Below are 26,581 nucleotides of genomic sequence, written 5' to 3' on the forward strand. Positions count from 1 at the left end.
GCGTTCAAAGAGAGTCTGTTTTATTTTATTTTATTTATTTATTTTGTTTTATGAACTAAGCAGCAAACGTTTTATATGTACAGCTCTGGACTACTGCTCCATTGAAAACCTCATTGTTATTCCACCAAATATTTCTGAACTATTGTTTCTAAATGAATATGAACTTGTTTTCTTTGCATTAATTGAGGACTGAAAGCGCTGCATCTTTTGTCGTTATTTTGGCCATTTCTCATTTTCTGCAAATAAATACTAAATTTTTCGCTCGAAATTTCAGAGAAATGTTGTCAGTAGGTCATAGAATAAAAGGACAATGTTCATTTTAGTCAAATATATACATATTAAAAGTAAGGTCACAGAAACTGATCATTTTAAGTGGTCTCTTCATTTTTTTTCCGCTTTGGTGAATTTGAACAATTGTTTCCTCTCTGTCTGTACGCTGGGAAGTGTCAAAATCGGACTACACGTGAACGCAGCAGCAGCGGTCCGGGCTGAGCTCAGCTCTCCTCACCAACTCACACACTGTATCGATGAAGTTGTTTCAAAGATGGCGGACTTCCTGCCGTCCCGCTCCCTTTTATCGTTATGTTTTCCTAACTGTTTCCTCACGAGCGGGGAGGCAGAGCAGCTGCGGAGGTCGAAGGAGATAGATAAGTGTATTAATCGAGATAAGACTTACGTTAAAAGGTTAGTAAAGATCTTACTACTCGGAGCGGGAGAGAGCGGCAAGTCCACCTTCCTCAAACAGATGCGCATTATCCATGGGGAGGACTTCGATCAGAAGGCCAAAGAAGAATTCAGAGCCACGATTTTTAGTAATGTTATTAAAGGTAAGACTGCTCTGCGAAGCTGTGCTTAATGTGGTGAACATGGCTAATTGAGAAGTGTGTTGTGCTCGCCGTGGCGGTGGGGTGTTGTGTGGGAACTTTGAGCCACGCTAGCTGCACTGATTGGGATACTCTGGTGGAGAGGCTGCCCTCCCCGGACTGCTTAGCTGCTTAGGCAACCAAGAAACGCCCATGCTGGTAGATGCTATACTGATGGGAGCCATGGAGGGTGTACGCATTAAAAAGACTTTAACTTTTATTCTGGACGCTCAACCCGAAGTATTTAGTTGCGATGGTTTGACATCACCAGTGTTCCTCTTGGCTGTCTGTTAGCGTCCCACACGCCCCTTGGCAGTGCGTGAAGAGCGTGACACCGCACTGCTGTGATAAAGTGCGTGTTTACTGTAAACGCTGCTATCGCCAGATCAGAACAGCTCTCAGGTATTCCTCTCTAGATTGACTAAAAACACGACTGACCTCTGACAGCCACGAAACAGGAACCAGATCGATGTGGCACTAAAATGAACCGACCTTGTATGCGACAACTGGGAAGTGCTTCCTTATTCCTCTATGCTTGTACTTGTTGTGTGTGTGTGTGTGTGTGTGTGTGGAGCGGAGTTCATTATTACTTAGGAGTTTTACTTTGCCCATCACGCAGCTCTAACTTGTCGCTCTCGATCTTCCTAGTTTTATTTTCGCTGCTCTCTTTGTATCTCCATCTGTTCGGTTTTCTCTGCTTCAACGCTTCCTCCTGATAACTCAGGGCTTCAAGGAAAAACATTCGTAAGCGTATATACAAAGTTTGACATTTTTCTTTATTTTATCCCCCCCAAAAATAGAAAACAATGGTTCTTTAAAAATCACAACAAAATTCCTATATTATTTGTACCAATATTGGTCATTTTTCATCATTTCAATACAATGAATAAAACTGGGCTGATATTAACTCAGATGAAAAACTGAAGATACCGGTGGAAAGAAAAAAAATATGTACAACTGATAGAAACGGGTGTATTATTTTTATATTTAAATTGTGCAGAAGAGGATTTTTGTTTCTGCCAAAGAAATTCAAATCTATTTTCTTAAATTATGCTTGTAAATTACAAACAGCCCTAGAAAATTGTATTAATGCACACCTTTGGTAAAGAAGAGGTTGTACATATTAAGATGTTTTGTTATTGTGGGACAATTTTACGTTAGGTGGTTTGTAAGTGTTTGTTAAACGGGTTAAATGATCCTCAGCCTGAAGAACTGGTGAAAGCAGTCGTTATTAGTTAATTGATTGGAGCTAATTGTATTCTAATAAACCATTACTTGCCAGTCAATCATAAATCGGTCAATTGTTTGCATCCCTGAAGAGAACATCAAGGCAATAACAGAGAAAAAACATTACAGAAATAAGAGCCGTAACGTAGTGGGGGTGCGGTTGTGTGTTTGCTCTCTGTAGAGTTTGAAATGTGAATATTTTGGTGGCCCTTATTTCTAGACACGCTTTGACTGAGCTGCCAGACGGAAACGTTTGGGTCAGAACATACTGAGTCACTTAAAAATATTTCTACGGTGGTGTGGGCCCAGTGAAGTATATCACATGAGTTTCATTCATCATGATGAAATCCATCACACTGACAGTTTAGCAGACATGGACCAGTATGAGATGGTGATGGGATGACAGCCTTCAACCACTGTCTCCATGTGACACTATTAAAGCTGATGTTACAGATATGATTTAAGTCAATAAAGGAACTGCAGCAACTACTCCCAAAACATCACGCATCACTTTTACATTATTATTACTGTAATACATATATTTGCTTTGATAGATAGATAGTGGGGATTAGGCCTGTCACAATAAAAAATAAATAAATAAATCGCATGATAAATTAAAACAAGTTCAATAGTTTTCATTTGCATGATTTATTGTTTTTCTCTTTCTACCAAAAACTGGATGATAAAAGTCTTCAATCTGGTGTTTTGGTCTCAAGTAAAACTTTTTGAAAGACAGTTTTGTTTATAGAGACTTCATATTTCATTTTATTTGTTCATTTTGGATATTTAAAATCTCTTCCAGTTACAGTGTTAAATGTTTGCTAAAGTTTATTAATCGTAGAGAATGTGTTTTTGTGTTACTATGCCTTTGCCGTTACATCGCTTCAAAGTTGTCTCAAAGCAACAATGTTATCGTTTATCGCGATAACTTCAGGGACAATTTATCATCCAGTAAAATTTGTTATGACAGGCCTAGTGAGGATGTTCAGAGTTGTGTGAATTAACCAGCTACAGTTAAAATCCTCATTGTCAAATAGAGCAATAACATTAGCTATTTTAATAAAATATTGAAGTTTTTCTAAGCAAATTTTCTGTTTGCTTAGAAAAACAGGTTTTATTAGGGCTCCAACTAACAGTTATTTTAGTTAGCGATTAGTCTGATGCTTAATTGGTTAATCAGGTAGAAAAATATCTGCACATTCTGGAGATTTTTCATTTAACCACTTAAGCTTTTTTGAATACAATATTAGAAAACAGGATTCAACTACTTTTTAAAATAATAAAAAAAAGCATATAAAAAACATCTTTCTTTTAGTGAACACTTGATCATTTCTAGCAAAGGATGCATCTGCTGCTAAAAAATACTTGTAACATGTGAAAAGCTTGACTTTCTACTTGACTTGACATCAATACAGTGTAGGACTGATCTGTTTATCTTTTTTATTTATATTAATATCTCCTATTAAGCAAAATGTGCTTAATAGGAGATATTTTTAGAACATATTTACAGGTACAGAAGGATAATTACTGCTCTGTTGCTCTTTCACAAAATTGCCTTTTTTTGTCTGTATTCTCCAGTTGACAATCAGTTACTAAATTAGTTGATTTCAATCTGACAAATCATTTCAGCCCTAGCTGAAGGAGCCATTATCTCCTTCTTAAAGGTAATGACGTTCTCTTATGTTGCTACTGTGCATTCTGGGATCCTCTCTACAGGAGGACCAGCTGTTCCTGGCCTCTGTCTGCTTTGGCGTAACATGTTTAAGTTCGGATGACGGCTTCATTATGTTGAACCTTGCAACAAGTGCTAATTGTTAAGATTTTAATTCCAAATATTCCAGCAGCAGCTAAGCTGTCAGCCAGCATGCGCCGTGGCCATTTCTGTCTGTGCCAGGCCTGATTAGATTACAGTGGTTATGATGTTAGCCAGACCTGCTGGAACTAGGCCATCCACTGCAATATTGCATAATGCAACCTTATGGAAAATCTGTAGCCTCTTTGTAACAGCAGTATTTATTTCTCCTATGAGATGAATTGATGCATTTCTAGCTTTACATTTACACATGGAGTTGAATGTCTTGCACAAAAATGCTTTGTAATGTGTGTGTGTGTGTGTGTGTGTGCGTGCGTGCGTGCGTGCGTGCGTGTGTGTGTGCGTGTTTTGCTGTGGGAAACAATTTATTTTAATTAAGATAAACTGAATAGGTTTGTGTTTGATCACTTCTATAATGTAGCAGTGCTTCTTGCTAATAAATGTTTATTTCTCTCCAAATGGAACAAAGCAGAACTGTGAATGTTGACATTAGAAAAACTTCCAGTGCTGAACTGTGATTAAAAGTGGCTCTTGTTTGAGTTAATTTGAATAAATTGAAATTAGCTCAAATGAGTATCAGCAGATTGGAGCTTTAAAAAAACCAGACATCAGCTGAATGCCTCACGGTTGGTTAGCTCAGTGTTTCTAAAGAGTGTCCCAAACTGTATACCAGATTATGTCAGTTTTTATTGGCAATATATTTTTGAACATTTAAACACATGAACATGTTGGATCAGTCCTTCTCCTTGTTGGCTTCTTTCTGTCAGCAGCCTGAGTAAAGATCAGAGAAAAGCTTTGCTGCAGTCGATCATTCCAGCATTCTGGGATTTCTGAAAAATAAACCAAGTTACTACGGTCTGTCTGATGAAGGCTGAGATTTGGCTCCCTCAGTGTCTCATTTAAAGTAAACACCAACGTAACTTCCCCTTTCTCAGTCAGATTAGAGCCTTAAACCAAACAATGTTTTATTTGGTTTTTGTTGACTCATAAAAATGAGCTTCAAAATATGCTTGAAGTTTGGGTACCTGATCATATATTTTGAACATCTTTTTAATTTTATGAATGAAGACAGGCTGCTTGAATTTAAGTAAATATACTAAGACTGGATTTAAAAATGAGATAATAAAGACTATTGAGAACTTTGGAATACCTTCACTTTAATGGATTAAAAAAAGTAAGTGGAAGAAGAATTTGTATTTGCATAGCCCCATAAATGCTTACATTTTAACACAGACCATAGAGCAATGATTTTAACGTTTGTTTATTGGGAATGATAATTACATTAAATGTGGTTGAATGGTCTCATTCAAACACATTTATCTGTCAGTAGAGAGATTTATCTCAGTAGATAAATGTGAGAGATAAACCATTCTCTCTTTATTTTTCTCTCAGTGGAGATAAAAATATTTTAAAGCAAAATCTTCATATATTGCTGTGTTACCATAGTTACAATCTAATCTCGTGAGTTGATTTGCTCAAAAAGCTTTGTATTTAGAGCTTTTTGAGCAAATAATAACCAATTATTACTGATTGCTTTTAAGGTTGGCCAATTAAAACTTGGCCCCCTCTCCCAAAGTCCACTGTTTGCTGTGGTGATGATGTAAATTGTTCTTCTTAAGGCCCCATACAACCTTGATATGAATCAAATAATACTTGATTTAAGACCTGAATTTCATCCAAACATCACATTCTGGAACTGGCATCGTCTTTGCGATGTGTTTAGGTGTTTTATCCCCACAGTGTCGATGTGAGAACACACAGTAGGAGAGCCACCGTCTCTGCAGGCCTTTCATGATGGCTCAGCATATGAAAGCAGTGAAACACTGCTGCCGTTTCCAGTTTAAAGCAGGAACAGGAAAGATCACGAGATCACCAGCTGTTTACTTCAGGAACTAAAGATATATATGCTTATTCCTGAGCTGTCAGCTTTAACCTGTGGTGGTGAAGCAGCTGAGATACATAAGTCCATTGTACAAGGCTAAGTCAGAGTTCAGGAGCTGTGATGAGACTGAAGTTTAGCAGATTGCTGTGAGCAGGATTATTCATGGTGTTTTACCTCAAAGTTTGGAGTTTTCAGTCAGGATTCTTATGATACTTGTGAGGAGATCTGTTTTTTTAAGCCGGGTCAGTTTTTGGGGACTCTCCTCCAGGGTTTTCTCCAGGTAACTGGCTAAGCCCTGTGGTGGAGGTGTCAGGTTAATCAGCTTACTTTAAAAAAAACCTTTTGGGTTAAAAAATGTTAAAAGTTGGCAAGAAATTTTAAAATAAGACAAGGTAATTATGTGTGGTTGGAAGATCAACAATACTTAAAAATCAACTAAAAAAAATCCAATTAAATTAAATGCCAATTATTTGCATTTCAGTTGTTCCATCCGAATAAGTGTCCAAAATTTCACTTTATCCATGATGTGTCACTTTTATTAGCTGAAGGCATGTAAACCAGTAAAGACAGGAAGTGATGAATAAAAATGACACCTGACTTCTTTCAGTTGTCTTGTGTTCACATTTTGACCAAACTATGTTGTCATTGTGTTTACAATCGTTTCATCAAAGGGACTCTTTAACCCGTCTTTATAGAAAACCCTATAATAAATGAATAAACAATTCTTATCCTGGGGGGATAGCAAGTAAAGCCTGGTGGGCTGCCAGGCTTATGAAACACCAGGGGAAACTCTGCTTCTCTGCACAAGGCTTTTCATGGATTCTGTTAAAATACCCGGTCAATGTCCTGCAAGAGTCACCAGCAGGAATGCCATTGTTACTGATTTGATTCTGGAGAACAGACATTAGAAGAACTAACCTAAGACATCATGAAAAAACGCCTGATGAGAGGGACGAGTTTACTGTTTGAATCAGATCAGCTGCAGTGACAGGCAGGTCTAAAAACTGAACGTCTGCCCTTCAACTCCAGTTGAGTTAAAAAAAAACTCATGGTGGTGATGAACAAAACCAGAAATGTTCCTTTGGTTTCTGTCTGGGATCCTGTTCACCTTGCAGTAGCATCTCTTCTTTTCTAGTCATGGATGTAAAGTTTTTGAAATTTTCTGGGGGAAAAAATGCCATTTCCTAACCAAAGGCACAGAGCAAGACTTTAGCCAAAACTGTACAGAATAACATACAATTTGCATTAAAACTTCTTTATCAGTAAATATGTTCAACCCAGAACTCCTCAACTAGCAGCTTTACACCTCATCTGATTTGAATTTTGTTTAAAAAAAATGTCATATTTTTTATTTTAAAGAACAGTTGGATTGTTTATTTACTTTTTCTTATCTATTTCTAATATTGTATAAAATAAGCTTTAGTTGTTAAAGGAACTGCACATTGTGCCTTTTTTAAATGTAATTAATTGATTAATCATCAAAATAATTGATTGCTAACATAATCTTTAGTTGCTGCCTGTCCTAATTTATAATCTTTTAGACTTTAATAGATGTTTTAAAAAGCCCTTGCTGGCCTCTGGATCCCGGTTTTACAGCCTAATGTTGGTTTCTTAGCAACAGCATACTGAATCGGGTTAGACTTCCGTATCACTAAGAAGTCTTCCCTTGCCTCCCCGCAGGTATCCGGGTGTTGGTGGACGCGCGGGAGAAGCTTCACATCCCGTGGGGCGACCCGTCCAACCAGCAGCACGGGGAGACCATGATGGCGTTCGACACCCGATCCGCCATGGCCCAAGGTCACGGCATGGTGCAGCCCAAAGTCTTCCAGCACTACCTGCCGTCCATCCGGGCCCTGTGGGCCGACGAGGGCATCCAGAACGCTTATGATCGACGCCGGGAGTTCCAGCTGGTGAGTGGAGCACACGGTCACTTTGGAAGCTTGTTTGACGTAACCCGTCTGAGCGTTGGCTCAGGTTTCCTGCTAAAAGTAGCAAATGGCAGCTTGGCTTTGTAAAGGCAGCAGTGGCTTTGGAGGGAACAGAAAGAAAGACTGCAACTCTGCCTCTGAGGATTGCACTAGGACAAGTGGTGGGTTTTTCCATGTGTGGTCTGAGCTCATCTCGATACGCTGCCAGCGGTCCGACTGGGTTCTCCTCTCTAGCATAATACGGTCAGAGTTACTTGCTTTAGGGTAAACGGTGCGATGTGATTGGTTTGGCTTCATAAGTCACTGGAGCCTTCTGTCCTGTAAAGACGAGAGCTGCTTCAGGTTTTTCTGTTTCATTTCAGACTGAGATGTTCTTCTCTCTCTCTCTTTTCTCAGGGCGAGTCAGTCAAGTACTTCCTGGATCATTTGGAAAAGCTCGGAGAGTCAGTAAGTCCCACCCACCCTCACCCGCGGCCCCCCCGACCAAGCAGGATGGCTGATGGAGCAGATGGGCGTGATGACGCTTGTGTGTTTTATTGGAAAGAGAAGTGAAAGTGCTTTCTTCCTGTGTTTTGTTTCAGTGAGAACGTTGCTTCTGCTGCTGCTTAGTTCTCACACATAGAGGAACCAAACCCTTTACTTCTGTGTAAAACGATCAGGAGTGTTTCCAGAACAGAATCAGAACTAGAGATGAAGTCATGCAGAAACTAAAAGCCGTATTGTGGTGGCGTTGCAGACGGTGACGGGGATTCTAGGGCCGCCGGATGGCTCCATGTTCCTGTGAGTCATCAGAACCTCTGCTAGAAATGAATAGGAAGCAAGTCCATACATCTTCCTGTAGCTATGGTAACAGAGGTCTGTCTTCGACTTGTATGGACTCCGTCTGAATGTGTTTGGTGTGATGTTATCAGTCACAGCCGCAGCGTGTTCAGCAACATTTACACCCACTGAGTGACGACCGTCGTCATAGCGCTGACAGGACAGTGGGCTGGTCTCACTGATGACCTTCAGTAGAAATATTAGTTTTATGCTCATGATGAGTAGATTATTGAAATAACAGTTAACTAATTTAGTAACCAATTAATCGTGACCTGGAGTTGTAAAAAAGGTAATTTGCTGAGAGAAAACTTTCAGACCTTTAAGTCTACAACTAGTAAGAAAATACAAAAAAGTAAAAATATCTACATTTTGCATTTAAGATAACATAAAACCCTTTGTCTGTAAATTTATTCTAACGTACTTTCACTGCCACTCAAAGCTGATTTTCACAATAAAAGCTTGGCTCACAGATCTGAAGTGGACGCCTCCATCTTGGTGCTGAACTGATTGTGTTTAAGGCTTGTTTGGTTTGTTTTTTTATTGATGTTTCTCTGGACCCTGACCAGAATCACATGGTCTTCTTGCAGGACTACCTTCCCAGCCAACAGGACATCCTGCTGGCCAGGAAGCCCACCAAGGGGATCCATGAGTACAACTTTGAGATCAAGAACGTTCCCTTCAAGATGGTGGATGTTGGCGGTCAGCGGTCGGAGAGGCGCCGCTGGTTCGAATGCTTCGACTCGGTCACCTCCATCCTCTTCCTCGTCTCTTCCTCTGAGTATGACCAGGTGGGTATCATGTCCTGTTCTGGGATTTGGGAGCAGCTGCAGGTCGGCTGCTGCACGTCTCCTCCATATTTTCTCGTAAAAGAAAAATGCTTCAGTTAGCTCCTGATCGGTGAAGCTTTTCCACATTCAGAGTTCTGCAGCAGCAGCAGACATCACTGCTGTGACAACCGACCAGGAGACTTTAACATGACCACTGAGGGACATTCATGATTCCATCGATTATAAAGCAGCCCCACACCACCATACTGCCACCACCGTGTTTAGCTGTCAGTAGTATCATTCTGGGCTACTTGTAGATCATCAGTAACTCCACACACATCTTCATCTCTACAGGATTCTGTAGAGAGATGATCATTTTTCCCTAATTGACCACTGCGCTGGTCGCTTTACTGAGGAACTGCGACTTACAGCCGTGTAGTTTCTGAAAATACAGGAATAAATGAAGCTCAGATTTACTATTAAGGTAAAATAAACACAAGTGAATAAATAAAGCTGAACATCAGCATGAATCCGCTTTGTTATAAATGCTGTTTTAACTGGACTGCTGCAGAAGAGCATCTGGAATTAATCTGGCTAAAGGCTAAAGGCTAACGGTCAAGTTAGTTTTAATATTAAATCACAAACCTGCCAACAGTGGACATTTTAAAGCTACAGACGTACACTAGCAGTCAAACAACTCTGTCAGAAGTGATAATTAACATCCACCCATTTACATCACATGACTATGATCAGTACGGCTGCAGCGCTCTGAACAGTCAGCAGATCGGCTGAGGGACGTTAAAAGAAAGAGGAAACTGTACAAACCTCATTAGAAAATACACTTTGAAATAAAAGCATGAAGAAGAAAAACATCTAAGTACTTGAAGAATTATTGAATTGAATCCGATTGTTTTATATAATCCATTTATCTGCATAATATATAGTTACTATCCTGTAACTTTGCAATGCTTGTTTCACCTGGATCACATGACTGGCTCAGTACCTGGCAGTCTGTTGCCATGTGAACCATCAGATTGGTGTGAGATGTCCTGCAGTATATACACATAAAGGTCTCTGATAAAAGCAGAACCTCTGTCGGATTGTCCTGTTCCTGTTTCCACTCACATGTTTCCCCAGTGGGTCACAGTTATGGCTCAGACCGTCAGCTAAGAACTCACGGCCCGGTTTGCATTCTGACCTCCCCCAGGTGCTGATGGAGGACCGGCAGACCAACCGGCTCAGCGAGTCGCTCAACATCTTTGAGACCATTGTTAACAACAGGGTCTTCAGCAACGTCTCCATCATCCTGTTCCTCAATAAGACGGACCTGCTGGAGGAGAAGGTGAAGCAGGTCTCCATCAAGGACTACTTCCCTGAGTTCTCGGGCGAGGCCGGCAACCTGGCGGCCGTGCAGCACTTCCTGGTGGAGTGCTTCCGCCGGAAGCGGCGCGACCATCAGCAGAAGCCGCGCGACCCACAGCAGAAGCCGCTCTACCACCACTTCACCACGGCCATCAACACGGCAAACATCCGGCTGGTGTTCCGCGATGTCAAGGACACCATCCTGCACGACAACCTCAAGCAGCTGATGCTGCAGTGAGGGAGCGGACCGGAGCGAGTGGAGGAGGGGGGTGATGCAGACAGAACCGGGTGACCCAGTGCCTTCATGCCTACAGTATCCCTGCACCTCCCCCCCTGGCCCCCCAACTCCAGCTCCCCTCCTGCTCCTGTTTGAACTCAGACTGAGTATTAAAGCCACCACTACTATCCCCAACCCCCACGCTGGCTGCCTGCCTTACTGTGACTGATAACAGCCAGCTGCGGCTGAGAGCGCCCCCCTCTGAAAGAGACCTCTGTGCAGTATTCCATCATGTGTTGCTCTGATACTCTGACCAGTGTTAGTCAGTATTAGGAATTCTCCTGTATCATCTAATCATGTCATGTCCTCTAATCTCTAATCGTACTGATGAATTCTGTTCTCCGCTCGCCAATGGGCCCCATCATCTCTGGCCCTTCCAGCTCTAACCGAGGCTTCCACTCGGGGCTCAGCAGGAACCCCCTCTCTGTGATTTGAGGCCGATCAGAACCGCTAGGACACCGGGTCCGGACGCGAGGAGACTTCCTGTGCTTGGAAAGCAGAAGTCTGGCCTCGTTCAGGCCCCGGGCTGATGAAGGGTTTTAGTGTTTAATGTGCAAGAAGATTTTTTTCAGGTTCCTAAGAGTTTTTCAGAGCAGCTCTTCCTCAGATCAACGATGCCAAACCGTTCCCTCCTCTATCAGACCTATACTTTTTTTGAACCACTTAAAGTGATGACAGTAAAAAGCTGCCGTGGCCCACTTTGTGTTTACTGCCTGAGATGTTCTGAATGGTACCGGTACCTGACCCACCTGGCCCTTCCTCACCCTGTTTTCCAAACAAAAGGGAGTACTGCTACCTGTGTGCTACTCTGCGGCTCCCCCTGCTGGCCGCTTCTATTGTATAAAATGTATGTTGATCTGAAGTGGAGGTCAGAGGTGAAGTGCCTCCAATGATCTGCTGTTTTCTGAATGGATCAGAACCTTCCGATATGAAGGTTCTGATCCATTAGTTCAGTCTGAACGGTCCGACTGATCTCTGTAAATCTCTGACCTGTTTTGTTGATTCTAGCTTTAGAGAGAAGACGTCACATTTTGCGACAGAGAGCCCTCACTGTCACTCTTGGTTCACGACAAAGGGAGAGGAACTGGAGTTGATATTTTAAAGTGTCTTCAGCATCTTTTGGTAGCGATAAGTTCGGTTTCCATCACTTAGCTCTGTCTGGAAAACGTTAGTGAGCTTCATTCAGCCTTCCTGTTATCTACTCAGTTCACCTTGAACTGCAGACATGGAGAAAATCCAGCTTCATGTGTCTTCCTCTGATTGATACGAAGACGGCTAACGAGGAGTCCCATTAGCTGAGTTATGGTTGGACAGAAGGACGAGACAAACTACGGGACGACTTGAAGGAAGACTTTTCCAGATCTTTAGATGGAGCAGGCTGGCTAACGGCTGAGATGTGTTTATGTTGCGGTGCCAGACAAGAAAGTTCTGTCTGTGTGTGTGTGTGTGTACAGATGAAGCAACACTCTGTTTACACACACAGAGACACTCTGTGTTCCGGCTGCTGCTGCTCCGTCCAGAGGAGTGTCCTCTGTCTGGACTGCTGTCTCGCCATCCCATCGGATTGGCACTGACAGTGAGTTTTAGTAGAAGGAAGGCTGCTGTTCCGCCTGCCATGTGTGACTACTGGAGTCTAAGCGGAGATGAGTTGGTTCCAGCAGATGGCGCTAACGGCTAGCCTGAGATGGATCAAGGCAAGAGGCGACACCTGCTGACCCTCAACAACTTTAACCTCTGGGTGGTTTAAGCCAAGGTGTCACTTTTTCACTGGGATGTTATTTATGTAGCAACTGGAAGCCATTCACACAGGAAGTGGAGGTCAGAGGTGAAGTGCCTCCAATGGCCTTCATGTATAAAACAATGTTCACTTCAACTGGTGTAATATTTTTTGCTTGTTTTACAGTGTTTTTACTTTTATATCAGTTTTTCTGTGAATATACACTTTTTGTGTGTCCTTTTTTTTGTGTGTTTTTCACAGGGGGATCTTATGTGTGGCGCTGTGTCTCCCCCCTCTTTTTTGTTTTTATGTTTTTCTGATTTTGTGTAAGGTTTTTAGAGTGTTATAAGGGTGTTTTTATATGCGCCTTTTTGTGTTTTTTCCTTTTGGTTTTTTTTTCTCTAGCCCCCTCTCGTGTAGCTCTGTGGAGTCTGTGTTTTTTGTGTCTCTGCTGTTTTTTTTTCGGAGGCTCTCCTTTTGGATCTTGTGCTGTGTCTTTTTGTATGGTGTCGGATGTTGTTTTTTTTTTTTTTGTGTGTTTTTTGCTCTGAGAGATGTGGGAGAGGAACATCTGGTTCTGATGTTTGGACTTCTCTACGCTGAGTGTGAGGAAGGCAGATTGAGCACTTGCTGATTTTGATTTGTTTCCTGCTGTTCTGAACGAGCGGCCCGCATAATTAGGTGTTTTTGTCATTTATTAACCTCAGGATATTTCTAACACTTTGTACCATCAGGGGGCTGCCTCTGCAGACTGTGGGTTGTAAACGTTCTGTGTTGTGTTGGTACCGCAGATGTAAATCTGCTGCAGCAGCTCCATGGAGGTCCCACTCTGACCTGTTTTTTTGACAGAGGTAAACGCCTGACTGGCTTGTTACTCTGCTGAACGCCTTCTGAAGTTTTTATTGGGTTCAAATAACTTTTTTTTTTTTTTTTTTAAGCTGGCATGTGAAATTGGACCAATGGTATTTTCTTATGGATACTCTTACATTTGAAGTATTTTTTTTGGACTAAACTTCATGCCTACTTTTACATGTCATGCCCACACTCCTGAAACATGTCTCCATGGCAACTCCATGGCAAACATTATGATTCTGATTAACTTTTTCTAACAACACTGAAGCCTTATATGATGCAATCTCACACTCTTAAGGGTTACTGTTCTTCCAAACCTCCAGATGTTGCACAATATGTCTTACTGTCTCTAGTTGCCTTCTACCGTTTTCTTGTTGCTGGTGCTGAAAGTTGCCTCCTCTGGTTGGTGAACCTGACTCTTCAGACCCATAACTACAGTTTGAGGTGCAGATTTTGAAGTTTCTCTGAAGTTACAGAAACGAAACACATGTCTGATTACCCTTTGAAGGAAGTCAGCTTTTGTAAGGTCTAAGCTCTGATGCAGCACTACTCTATAGGAATGAGAGTTTTTATGCCACCATCTTGTTTAAACTATGTTAGCAACAGCCTCTTTGTCGACACACAGAATGCCATGTCTTTGTGTAATGTTGTTGCCACTAAATATTGCATTTGTGCTCCCAGATTGGGTTTGTTCTGATAAAACAGCTCTGGCTGTAAAGTCTAACTTATAATGTCTTAACCGCCGACACTCCTCAATAAATCAGCTGATTTTTAACGGCTACTGTCACTGTTGTTTGGCGTTACTGCAGACTGAATGTGAAGGTGAGACCTGTAGGGTCAACATACACTGTAATTCACACACACTTGATGTATTACAAATACAAACTTCCATACAGTGGAGGAAACGGATATTTGATACAATACAGATTTCCCCCAACTCTTAACCTGTATATACACTGTGGCAGCATAACCATGACCCTAGGGTTTTATTTATATATACAGTATAATATATAATATACACACACACACACACACAGAATGTTAGTCCATCCATTGTTTTCCGCCGGCGTCAGGTCGCAGGGGTAGCAGCTTAAGAAGGGAGGCCCTGACTTCCCTCTCCTCAGCTATTTGTTCCAGTTCTTCAGGGGGAATCCCAAAGCGTTCCCAGGCCAGCTGAGAAACATAGTCCCTCCAGCGTGTCCTGGGTCTTCCCCAGGGCCTCCTCCTGGTGGGATGAGGCCAGAACACCTCACCAGAGAGGCATCCTAACCAGATGCCCGAGCCACCTCAACTGGCTCCTCTCGACGTGAAGGAGCAGCGGCTCTACTCTGAGTCCCTCTCGGATGACCGAGCCACCCTACAGTTTTCTCTGTAGGGTGGCTCCCTTGGAGATATCCAAGGGAGAACCCAGCCACCCTACAGAGAAAACCCATTTCAGCCGCTTGTATCCATGATCTCGTTCTTTTGGTCATGACCCAAAGCTCATGACCAAAGATGAGGATAGGAATGTAGATCAACCGATAAATCGAGAGCTTTGGTTTTTAGAATGTTAGTATGTGACATATTTAGACTTTCTAATCGGCCATAAATGTGCAGAGAAAATGCGCACAGTGAGGCAGAAAGTACCGTGGCTCACTGATAGGGGGCAGTGCTGAGCCCTAAAAGTGCTCTTCCTCTGAAAAGACTGAAAACAGATGAAAAATAGAGTAAATAAAATTTGAATAGAACCGTTCAAGGTCACTCTCATGTTTGGCTGTCAGCTTTAATAATTAAGGGAGAATTAGAGAATTTTTTTGTGAGTGACATATTTGTGGCGAAGGATAGATGCATGGACTATTAAAATTAAGGTAAAGTCACATGATTTTCAATTGAAATAAGTACCCTAGCCAAAGAACTTTCAAAATAAAACAAACAAAAAAAAAATCAAACATGACCTAATATTTAGTATCAGCTTAATTTTCTTTATATCTTTGTTAAATTCCAAGCACTGCGACAGACAGGCGACCTGTCCAGGGTGACCCCGCCTCTCACCCGGAACGATGGCTGGAGAGGCACCAGCACCTCCTGACCCCACTAAGGGACAAAGGTGTAAAATGGATGGATGGAAATTCAAAGCATTTGATTGAAGCATAATTAAGTTGATTTCTTTTCCAGATTATCTCTACTGTTATAGTGACAGTTTTAGCAAAAGTATAAAAAAAGATTTTAATAAATGTTCCATACTGCAGCTTTAATTCTGTTGAATTGGAGGATTTGGTTCTAGAGTCCTTCATGTCTCCTATGGATCCACCAGGATTCTGTTGTGGTTCTGTGGGTCGTTCTGCTGCTCTGATCTCATTGGCTCAGACTGTGTTGAGGGATCAGTGTTGCTGTCCGTGGTGCTGAAGGCTCACCTTACACCAGAGCGTCACGGAGCATCAACCAATAACTGAAATATCATTTCCAGACACCACAAATTACGGTTTATCGGTTTTTATTTATTTTTTTTTAAAAAGAGTGGAAGTGGTTCAGCACTTCACAGGAAGTAAACTGACCGGCACCTAATTAAAAAATTGACAAAACAATTTTTAAAAAAAGCTATTAAAAAAAACCTCACACATTCTAAACAGTAATGACTGAGCTAATGCTGAAGTGGAGTGTTTCTGAGGCTGAGACTCAGAGCTGCTCCACATCCAGCCGGATCCACCGGATCAGGATCCACATGGTGAAATGTGTGTCGTCACAGACACACACCAATACGTCTGATGGTTGGAGCTCTACAGAACAGTTGTGGTTAGGATTCATGATCTCCTCTGAAGGCTCACTCTCTGCTGCCGTATTGCTCTTGTTACAGTCATGAGAAATATTAGAAGGATGTGCGTTGGACGTGAGAACGGCTGCAGAGTCAGTAGAATCAGTTCCATCTGGACTCCTTCAGCTGAAAGTGCCTCTAACAGATGTCGTCCTGCTGGAATATTTAGGATCGCATTTCATTTACTTATCAAATGAATAAAATGAACACCCCCAACCAGCAGAACCAGAACCAGTGTTCCTATGACCACGGCCTCCAGTTCCCCTCAGTACTGGTTACTGCTGGGAGCAAAGAGTATCTTTGGTGCTGTATGACCCACGGCCTGGAAACATCTGGAGGAACATCTGGTGAGGGAGGGGCTTGTTACACCTGAGATTAGACCAGCAGCAGCTCCCGTCTGGATCCTGTTTGTTGGTTCCTACCAGATGTTCTCCAGCTGTGGTCGGCCTCAGACGACCTCAGCCTGATCGACCGGACTGGTCTCCACCAAGTCCACCTCTACCAAGTCCACCTCCAGAAAGTCTAGAGGTTTATTGTCCTGAGAGACCTGCTCTTCTTCTTTGTTCTCTCTCCCACTTGTTCTGTGGCACAGTCCGGACTTGGCCACGCCCACCAGAGCCAGGGAGACGGCGCTGAGCCCCATTCCTGCTGCACATGAGTAAAATGCTGCTCCGTAGTTCTTGGTCACGTCCACCAGCACACCTGGAGGGCAAAGTGGAGTCAGATGTTATAGTGCGTTCACACCAGATGCGTTACATGCGTCAAAAATGCGTCCGACGCTTCGAGTTCGACGTGTGTGCACTTTGAATGCAGACGCTTGATGGTGCTAGTGGGAATGGTCAAACTTCAACTGGGTTGCAGTGATTTGTCAGAAAAGAAGGAAATATAGTCAACACTAAAGTGATTGGGAAAAGTTGTGATGACTGTTGAATTTTCTAAGTGTGAGTGAATTAGCATTACTGGTTTCTACTGGAGGGACTGGTTAACGGTGGACGCACTGGTCTTACCTCCCAGCGGTGGTCCAGCCAGGCCGGCGAAGCTCTGGATGAAGACGTAGACCCCAACACAGGCTGGCATTCGGCTGATGCCCACCACCTCATCCTCGGCCAGCAGTGGGATGTGGGTGGAGCCCACGGTGCCCATGAAGAAGCCGTAGAGCGCGCAGCACACCGCCAGGCCCCAGAACTCCCACACCACGGCGAAGGCCAGCAGAACCATCGCCATGACGACCACACAGCCCAGCAGGACGCGGGTCTTCCTGCAGCTCACCCTGTTCATCACCACTCCGATGGAGAAGCGCCCCACGCTTTCAGCCACGGCCATCACAGACAGCATGTTGGGGGCCACACTGGGGGCCACACCCCGGCTCTTGCTCAGCTCGATGATGTAGAGCTGCGGGGCAAAGAAGCCCAGCGTGGCCAGCAGGCCGAACAGACAGTACCACAGGAAGGCCGCGTCCTTCAGCATGGAGAAGTCCAGCAGACTGGGGGGGGTTCCAGCCCCGGCCCCGGCCCTTTCCTCCAGGTCCTTCTGGACCAGGCTGGGTGACAGTGATGCCTCCTCAGCGTTGTCCCTCAGATCCTGATCGGAGGAGGACAGGGACGTCACGCCCGAGTCCCCGGAGCCACTGGACACGGCCGAGCTCAGCGAGGTCCGGGTCTGTTTGTTCTCCAGTTCATAGGCGCTCTGCTGCTTCAGAGAGGCCGACTCAGAGTCTGAGTCCGACATCGAGTCCGAGTCTCTGACCTCCCTCACCGGCTCTGGCTCGATGCTGATTGGACGCAGGAGGATGCCGAAGACGACTACAGACGCCTGCATGGCACCGAGGACCACAAGGCAGCAGCGCCACCCGATGGCCTGCTTCAGTCTGCTGAACGCTGTGGAGACATGGTGATGTCATTAATAAGAGCTGAGGTTTAGCTGAAGTAAAAAAATTGGATCGGTGCATCCATAGCGCCAACGAGGCTAAAAGAGTAAAAACTCACCAGGTGCAAAAGCAAATATGGCAAAGGATTCTCCAGAGGAAGCGATGGCCGTGACGAGGGCTCGCCGCCTGGAGAAGTACTGGGCTAGGATGGTGACCGTGGGGAGGAAGGAGAGGCAGAAGCCAAACCCTGAAGAGAGCAGAAAAGAAACAGGGGACATGACAGCCACTGGCCCGCATGGGAGGAACACTGCATGGCTAGGGGGGGTGGGTCAAAGGGTCAAGCTGGCAGGTCACTCCTTTATCAGAGCTGGCAGGCTGCTTGAGGTGAGACAGGTTTGCTACAGCCACTGCTAGAAGTCAAAATGCATGTAAAGACAAAAAAAGAGACAAGGGGAGAGAGAAGAAGGAGTGGGGACGTTAGCTACATTCCTCTGCACACGACGACATGGAAAACATGGAGGGAGAGCTAGCAGTGAGGATCACAGGCCCTGTGGTCCAAATATCACAGAGGTTCCACTTTTAGTTCTTTCTCTTCAGGCATCTCTGTGGGCCACCCTAGAAATCTACGGTGGGTAGAGAGGCTTCACTGCATCGTGTTTCAGAGGTTCTGAACCTCTGGGTCACCAGAAGGTTCTGGAAGGAACAGACGGGTCCAGTGGAGGTGAAGAAAAAAAAAACATTCTATACAGAATTGCAATTCCTAGTCCTGGCAATTCTGAATCAATTCAAAATGCTCAAAAATGGATTTTATGATGTGTTCAACTTGTACACATTTGCTGCTTCTATTTATACCTGTCATGCATGTCGTACTGCACATCCACTGGGCCACCGCGGGTGTTTAGAATAATTCTTTGATGCTTTCTATTTAAGAAAAGGCCAGGCAGCTAAACTAAACTAATACCGGTCATTTAAGTTGCAGAATTTGATGCACAAACCTGTTTTTGTTTAAACTGAAGAAATGTAGTTTTTTTTTTTATAGAATAGTTTTGAATAAATGTTTTCACATAATTTAAACAGAATCTCTAAACTGTTTGGTTTCTGTACGGAAAATAATTTCTGAATGGAATCAAATCACTAGACACCGAAAGATTCACAACACTGCTAGAAGTCCCTTTAAACAAATGATAGATAGATAGACAGATTGATTGACTGATTGATTGATTACCTGAGATGATGCCGATAGTGACGTACATCTGGTAGATGCTGCTGGTGAAGGCGGAGCAGATCATCCCCAGACTCATGAGGAAGCCTCCCATCATGACCACCAGACGGTAGCCGAAGCGGTTGCTGAGCAACGAAGCCACAGGGGCTGAGGGTGGGGTTGAAACACAGTAAAGTGATTATTTGTAGCAAAGCATGCACCTGCAGCTAAAAATACACTTATAATGTGAAAAGCTCAGGCCCTTCTGATTGGCTAAAATCAATACAGTGTATGTTTGGATTGACTGATTAATAGTTGGACATCTAAAAGAGATTTATTTTACAGAATGTGAACCAGGTGAAGCTAGAACTGTTCTTGGTAGAACAAATTTACAGACAAAGGTTTGTTTTTTATCTTTAATGCAAAATGTATACATTTCTGTAAAGTTTTAACTTAATTACTACTCTATGTTGTTCTTTCAGCAAATGGACCTTTTAGAGTCTGTATACTCCAGATAATGATTAATCAATTACTAAATTAGTAATTGATTAAATAATCCATTGATTATTTTAATCCATTGATTGAAACATTTAATCCGATTAATCGTTTCAGTCCTGATCCAGATTCTCTGACCCGTTCTTGTCTCTCTGTACTTCCACCTGCAACCTTGGGCCCTAAAACAGAAACACCAGCAGGCTACAGGAAGTTCAGAATCACCATGGAGACCAACCTGTGAAGGCGAAGATGAACGCGGAGATGGAGATGACCCAGGAGACACGGCTGTTGCTCTCCTGGAACTCCTCCATGAGATCCTGGAGGAACACTCCGAGGGTCTTGAGGACACCATACGTGTTGACCTCCACTATGAAGAAGGTCATGGCCACAGCCCAGCCCCAGCCTCCGTCCGGCACCGCCGGGTAGACATTTGGGCCCAAGCAACCAGGTACTCTGGGAGTCTTCATGGCTACAAGAGAGAAACACACACAACAAAATCGCTGAGCTGGGTTCTGTGGGATGGAGCAGTGTTTGTCTTCTACAAACTGTTCCTGTTCATTTTTCTATCAGTTTTCAGTGTCAAGAAAGTCAGCAGATTGCATCGAGTCGATGCCTTGCAGCCTTCTCTCCTCCTGCATGAGCATGTAGCAACAGTGGAGGGGAAAAACTTCCCTTTAACAGGAAGTAACTTCCAGCAGAACCAGAGCCTGGCTATCTGCCACCACTTATTACTGACCACCAGGCTTTAGGCTGCCCCTTCTGATCAACCATCAACTGAAATCAGGTGAGCTGACACGGGGAACCCTCTAAAACATGTGAGCCAAGGATGGGAAACACTGAGATAACAGATAAAACATTCTGGGGAAAAAAAGGAGGATTTTCTGAATTGAACCCCACAGCCCCCCCTGGAGGTTGACCTGGTTCTATTTCTTCTATTTTGATTTGGAATATAATTCACCAGAACAAATGAAACTCGTTTTTAAATCATCTGAAATTCTCAAAAGTTAAAAAAATGACTTTTCTAAAATCAGGCAGATAGGATGCAACTCTGCCCTCTTATTAAATACTTGAATGTCTTTTTTTGTAAACTGTTTAATGGTTATTAATGTACACAAGCAGGTGGCCATGTTGTGAACATTATCATACGATTTACCTTTTCACTTCCAACATATCAAATCATTTTCTATTTAATCTATTCCTATACATTACTCATATATCTTTAGAAAACATTTTGTCATTTTAATCTTAAATGGAGTGTTTTTACAGCGCCACCGCGTGGTATTTGGTTTAAATGCTTTTTCTTCCATTTACAAGCATTTAGTGGCTTTTGTCTGTGTGTGTGTGTAGTGAAAAGGACCGGTGATGTCTATGGTCCGCAGTGCAGAGGTGGAAGACGGAGTGATGTCAGGGGTTTCTCAGTCGCTGATGCAGGAGGCTCTGACGGCTACAAACTTACACTGTCTCTCTCCGCAGAACAGGAAGAGGTCAGCAACACATTGAGTTCAGCCGCTGTTACATGAGTTTTAACTGACTTACAAACGTCTTATTGAAAATAAATGAAAGAAAACGGGACGTTAGTGTATAAGATAATAAATGTTAGATTTAATAAGTAATAAGAAAGTTGTTGTTTTTTTCCCCCGCAAGACTTGCATTTTGTAATAAAGCAAAAAGGTGGCAGCCGCTGCCCTGTTGGCGGAAGTTAGCCAGCATCCAGCAGTTCGCATGTGGACTTACCGGCAGAGCTGACCGCAGGACAGGCAGCCTTCTGGGTCCTATGGACTTTTTGCTTCTCTTATCCGTTCGTCATTTTGGTATCATTAAGGTTTCTGTAGATGGGTATTTTTCTTGCAATTAAAACAATTACGCTTTTAAAAAAATATTAGCACATCTAAAACTATTTCCATATATTTTTTTTGTTAAATATATCTGCTACTTCCTCCGTTACTAACGTTGTTCCGCCAGCCGCAGCAGCAGCATCCTTTGTCTTCAGAGTTATATCCTGTCTGTCTTGGCAGCTCTTTACCGGCTCAAGCCGGTATTCAAACGCGAGCACGCGGGTCGCCGGCGCCATGAACGCGCCGCTATTCTATCACTGCATCTGCCTCGCTCACACGCGCGTTCATCTTCAATTTGCCGCGAGCCGTCGCTCATGTTGCGTTCACGTTAACATGAAAATATAATGCCTCACTTTACAAGAAGACCGACTAACTGGGGCATTTATCAAACACGAAGGGGAAAATGGATTCTATTTCACATGTTTGCGTCAAAGCGAAGAACCAACTCGAGATTTTGTTTTATAATGTAGAAGAATGTAATTTGTGAGATTTCGCTATTGAACTTGAATGCAGCAGCTCCAGGTGGCGCGCGCGACAAAGCCCTCGCAAATACTGGTAGCGCGGCAGGGATGAACAGGTTTATTCCAGTCTAGAGGTGGTTTGACAGCTTCCTTTTCAGCCTGCTGCGTCTGTCTGGGTTCTGTTTAATATGATTCTGATATCACAAGTTTATTAAAGGAACATTCCAATGCAGCTGTAGAAAACCAAAAATATTTGATTTAGTTTGGTTTAGTACATCAACTTCAGAACAGCAGAATGAAGTCGCATAGATCTAAAATGACTTGGATTTTATTTCTGTAATCAGTGCTTTTGTAAATATTAAGAACTTAATTCAGCCTACTGAATAAATCTAAATGCATCAATATTTTTTGCTGATGCTTTTAGAGAATACTTCCTCTCCGGTTTACTAGTTTAAAGCAAAGCCTTAAACTAGTAAGGCTTTGCTTACTAGCTTAAGGCCTCTGGGAGGTGTAAACCTCCCAGATATAATTCCACTAAAAGTCATTCTGCAGGTGGCATCATCTTTTAAAATATTAATAATGTTCTTACATAAGCTGAGTTTGTCCTAAAAATGAGTGCAAAGACTATGTAGGTCCCCAACCTTTAAATAAATACAAAGAAACACTCTCTCAAGTTTCTTTATGAGCAATTTTAACTTTGCAAATTTTAATGCTGATGATGAACATTTGTACTAAGTTAGCCGGTATTAACACATGTCTGATGCAAATGACTTACCTTTTTTTGTCAGGTCACTCAGTGCTGGGGCATGTTCTGAAGTTCACCAGCCTGATATATTGGTCTGAAAGAAGCAGGGGTGTGTCTAAGATAAGGCTGAACCAGGTCCTGCCCCAAATCGTGATAGGGCACAGCAGCACATCTTTATTAATGTGAAAAAAATAATTAAGATGTTGCAGGTGGCTTATAATGCTCACCAACAAAAAATAATACATTTTAAAACCAAAACCATGGAGCTTTGTGTACGTTTGTGACAAAAGCAAGTGACGTCTATATAAAACATGTCTCATATGGTCTGAAGTGCTCCATGAAATATTCAAGGGCTGATGGATGGATGAACGGACCGACAGATCAATGTCTGTGTTCTGTGTAGCCAACGATGCCACTATAGTTTAAACACGTTCAAAGTCCAGGAGGCTACAGTGTCTGATTAAAAGACTTATGTAATCCAGCACTGACTGGCTCTTGAAAGATGCAAAAACAGAAGACGTTACAGTTAATCTCCTTATCAAACCTGCTTTTTTCAAAATCAACATTTGATTTTAGTCTCACTTCTACACCAGAGGTATTCCCGATTCCCCAAAGATGTTTCATTTCATTTTGTGCTGCATGTTACACGTTTCTTCAGTCAAGCTGTGTGTGAAAATCCGGCACGGATTGTATTGTATCAAAATTTACCCCAGAGGTGGCTTTCAGGGCGCCCACCTCCAAAGAAACAGGAGAGCTCCTCCATGTGCAGCAGAAACTCGGGTTTCTTCTCACTCTTCCTTTGCTGCAAAGATCTTTGTTTCTTAGACTCTAAAAATGTTAGGTGGTTTTAGAATAGAAACCAAACAGCCTGTCTGTATTGTCCTGCAAAGAGGAAATTCAAGTGTAAGAGCAACAACAGATAATCAGGTTCACACAAAAAGTTCCTGAAATGTTGCAAAACAATATAGAAAGAAATAAGATTAATAATAATGTCCAAGACTATAACAGAAACTATTGTGCAGTTATTAGAAATGGACGTATAGGACTCATGATCCAAGAGATTTGCAAATGGGTTGGATCACTTTTTCAAAAATGTACATAGTGTGGATGTGTATTAAACAATGAAAAAGACAGAGTATTTACAATGCAGCATATTGGTGCAGAAGAACAGACGTTATTTTTAAAAAATGAATAAAAAACAGAGCTGTTTTTCATTCTATCCCAGCATGCTGTCCATCTAGCTGGATTCAGGATTCAGCCAACAACAATGGCGTCCTCAACCACGAATTTGTGTGAAATAGAGCAACTTCATTATTGGCTTTGACTTTGTAGGCTGTGGTTTAATAGTTGCTCAAGCATCGCAGGATGTGTCAGGACCTCATAGGTTTTAGTTAAAGCAGAAAACCAGAAATGAGAACATATCAGCCATAAAAGCAGTGGCTCCACTGCTGATGGTGGATAACATGATTCAGCAGGAAGAAACATCTTACCAATCAAAGTGCCAAGTCTAGCCTGACTGGGAAAGTTCTGCGTGGAACTAGAATAGTTTATAAAATGCCCGTAAGGGAAATGTCTGTAATTAGGCGAGACGTCAGCCACACCCTAAACTCTGGAGAACATGACGCAGACAGAAACCAGAACCAGTCTGCAACGTGTTTGTGGCCCATGGAAAATGGCAACAGGTAGTGGATTCTGATTGGACTCCACTGAGGTCTTTGTGTTGTGTTTAACATGACCAGGTACCGTTTTTCCAAACGAGTAATAGTTGATCTTGGTTGAGCACATATCATGCTAGAAAGTACAAATTAAAGAATCGGTGCCACTGCAATCAGAAGTCTGCACAATACTTTGCCCCACTGCAGATAACAGGGACTGGGCAAAGTTAATTAGTTTGAACACGTCACAAATGTCCAACCTCTGCCTGTACACCAGGGAAAAACAGCTTTTTTTTAGTTTATTTTAAAAAACGGGATATCTTTAAAAGTAAAAATGTGCCCTTGAAAAGTATTCACCCACTTTTTGATATTTTACCATTTTGTTACTTTTAGAAATCAATCATGATCAACAAATATTGGCTTTTTTTTAACAACAAAAAAAAACTTTTAATGTCAAAGTGAGCAATGTAAACATCCAATCACTGTTTGTTTACATTATACAGTAAACATAGAGTTTACTCTGAGGGACAGTTCTTACCAGAAGGGGTGACAGATCTGTCCCTCTTTCTGGTAAGATATTGACTGTTTTTAGGTAATCCATAAAAGCCCGTTTAAAAGAAAAAAGTTGGAAAAGAGACGAGGTTCTTTGAAAAAGTCACAATTATCCACAAGCTGATGAATTCAGTTTTATAAACACAAAACAGGACAACTAGTTTGCTTTGCATAGTTTCAGTCATCTTTTAGTTTATTATTTAGTTTCTTCCTCTTTTTTGTTTTTTGGTCTTGTGCAATTAGTAAAATACATTTTACTTTTACAAAAAAATATGAGGCACAACGAAACATACAGTACTTATCCGCCGGCTGAAGGTCCTCCAGCAGGCATACACAGAAACACTGAATGCATTCGATGAGACGGAACACTATTTACAATACAAACCTGATATGTAAACTGAAATGATAAGGCAAAACTAATTCCGCTACAATAATGCATGTCAACTGTATATTTGACAAGTAACAATAAAATCAAAGTTGTGGTTATATTTCCTATCAAGCATGCATCTCATGTTTCCAGCAAAGTCAGACTTGTTGGGCATTCAGCGTTCCAAACTCTATCCACGCCTTTTGTTTTCAACTGGTATTCCAGAGTAAACACTTTCATGTTCAGATGAAATGACATCCCAGCTTGTTTTCCTTACTGTGTGACCTTCAGGTGTTTCCCTCTTTTCATGCTGGAATTATTTGCCTCCCTGAAATTCTGAGAACGGATTTCTTCTGTTCACCTCGCCGGCTGACGCCCATCTGTCTCTCTGTTCTTCTGCACACTCAGCCCTGGCCATCTCCAGTCCCAGTGCGGCAAGAACGGATCTACAAAAGACACACAAACACTTGTTAGTTTTGTCTGCATGGATCTGAACTCTTCAGGAAACATAAATGAGCTTTGCACATCCAATACATGAATAATCGCATAAAACATGTTCGGTGGAAACTAGAATGATGTATTCGTGAGTTCATTCGATGCTTGTGCCTAGTCTGGTTTCATGTTCTCTAATTATCATTACTTTGTCACTAGGAATTAAAATCCCTCTTCTTAAACGCTTTGGTTCTGAAGTCTTCAGGAAACTAGCCAAGTTGCGTAAAGGTTAGATATTTCTTACAATCAGCTGCAGTGAGAGTCTACGGCTGATAGTCAGCACTTCTGGTTGCTCACAGGAGGGAACTCGTTCTCGTCGTCCAGACACACCGGCCCCACAGCAAACTCGTGCTCAGGAATCACGTCCCCCTGTTTCGCACCGCCGTCTTCAGAGTAACCTGCAGGTTGGAGGAGACAGAGGAATCGTTAACGCTTTCCAGATCCCCAGAGCTTAGACCTCACAACCATAACGTCCAGCATATATACACTGCTCAAATAATTAAAGGGAACACTCAAATAACACATCCTAGATCTGAATGAATGAAATATTCTCATTGAATACTTTGTTCTGTACAAAGTTGAATGTGCTGACAACAAAATCACACAAAAATCA

General features: G+C 42.5%; 3 protein-coding genes across 5 annotated transcripts in view; 1 reads left to right on the plus strand and 2 right to left on the minus strand.

The window, feature by feature from the left end:
- Positions 1–459: 459 nt before the first annotated feature.
- Positions 460–12,887, plus strand: gna13b (guanine nucleotide binding protein (G protein), alpha 13b). The gene is made up of 5 exons (XM_007568305.2): positions 460–827; positions 7,466–7,695; positions 8,110–8,160; positions 9,120–9,320; positions 10,507–12,887. Exons 1-5 carry the CDS (start codon positions 545–547, stop codon positions 10,897–10,899), a joined length of 1,158 nt encoding a protein of 385 aa, XP_007568367.1. The 5' UTR covers positions 460–544; the 3' UTR covers positions 10,900–12,887.
- A 3,076-nt stretch (positions 12,888–15,963) lies between these two features.
- slc16a6b (solute carrier family 16 member 6b) lies at positions 15,964–23,017 on the minus strand. 2 transcript variants are annotated; one of them, XM_016679797.1, is made up of 6 exons: positions 22,933–23,017; positions 20,097–20,330; positions 19,391–19,534; positions 18,284–18,412; positions 17,306–18,175; positions 15,964–17,000 (listed from the first exon to the last, which is right to left on the minus strand). In XM_016679797.1, exons 2-6 carry the CDS (start codon positions 20,326–20,328, stop codon positions 16,747–16,749), a joined length of 1,629 nt encoding a protein of 542 aa, XP_016535283.1. In that variant the 5' UTR covers positions 20,329–20,330; positions 22,933–23,017; the 3' UTR covers positions 15,964–16,746. The 2 variants fall into 2 exon arrangements, with proteins under 2 accessions (XP_016535283.1, XP_007568368.1); XM_007568306.2 differs by lacking the exon at positions 22,933–23,017 and adding an exon at positions 21,596–21,915.
- Positions 23,018–25,270: 2,253 nt separating this feature from the next.
- Positions 25,271–26,581, minus strand: part of wipi1 (WD repeat domain, phosphoinositide interacting 1) — a 14,911-nt gene continuing 13,600 nt past the window's right edge. The window contains exons 12-13 of one of the 2 annotated variants that reach the window (XM_016679781.1): positions 26,213–26,366; positions 25,271–25,922 (exon numbers count right to left, since the gene is read on the minus strand). In XM_016679781.1, the coding sequence (XP_016535267.1) occupies positions 26,245–26,366 (122 nt within the window). In that variant the 3' untranslated portion in view covers positions 25,271–25,922; positions 26,213–26,244. The remainder of the gene's footprint in view (positions 25,923–26,212; positions 26,367–26,581) is intronic. The other variant, XM_007568307.2, reaches the window with a different exon arrangement.

This window comes from Poecilia formosa, unplaced genomic scaffold (genome assembly GCF_000485575.1).
Source record: "Poecilia formosa unplaced genomic scaffold, Poecilia_formosa-5.1.2 Scaffold220, whole genome shotgun sequence".
Classification (NCBI taxonomy): Eukaryota; Metazoa; Chordata; class Actinopteri; order Cyprinodontiformes; family Poeciliidae; genus Poecilia; species Poecilia formosa.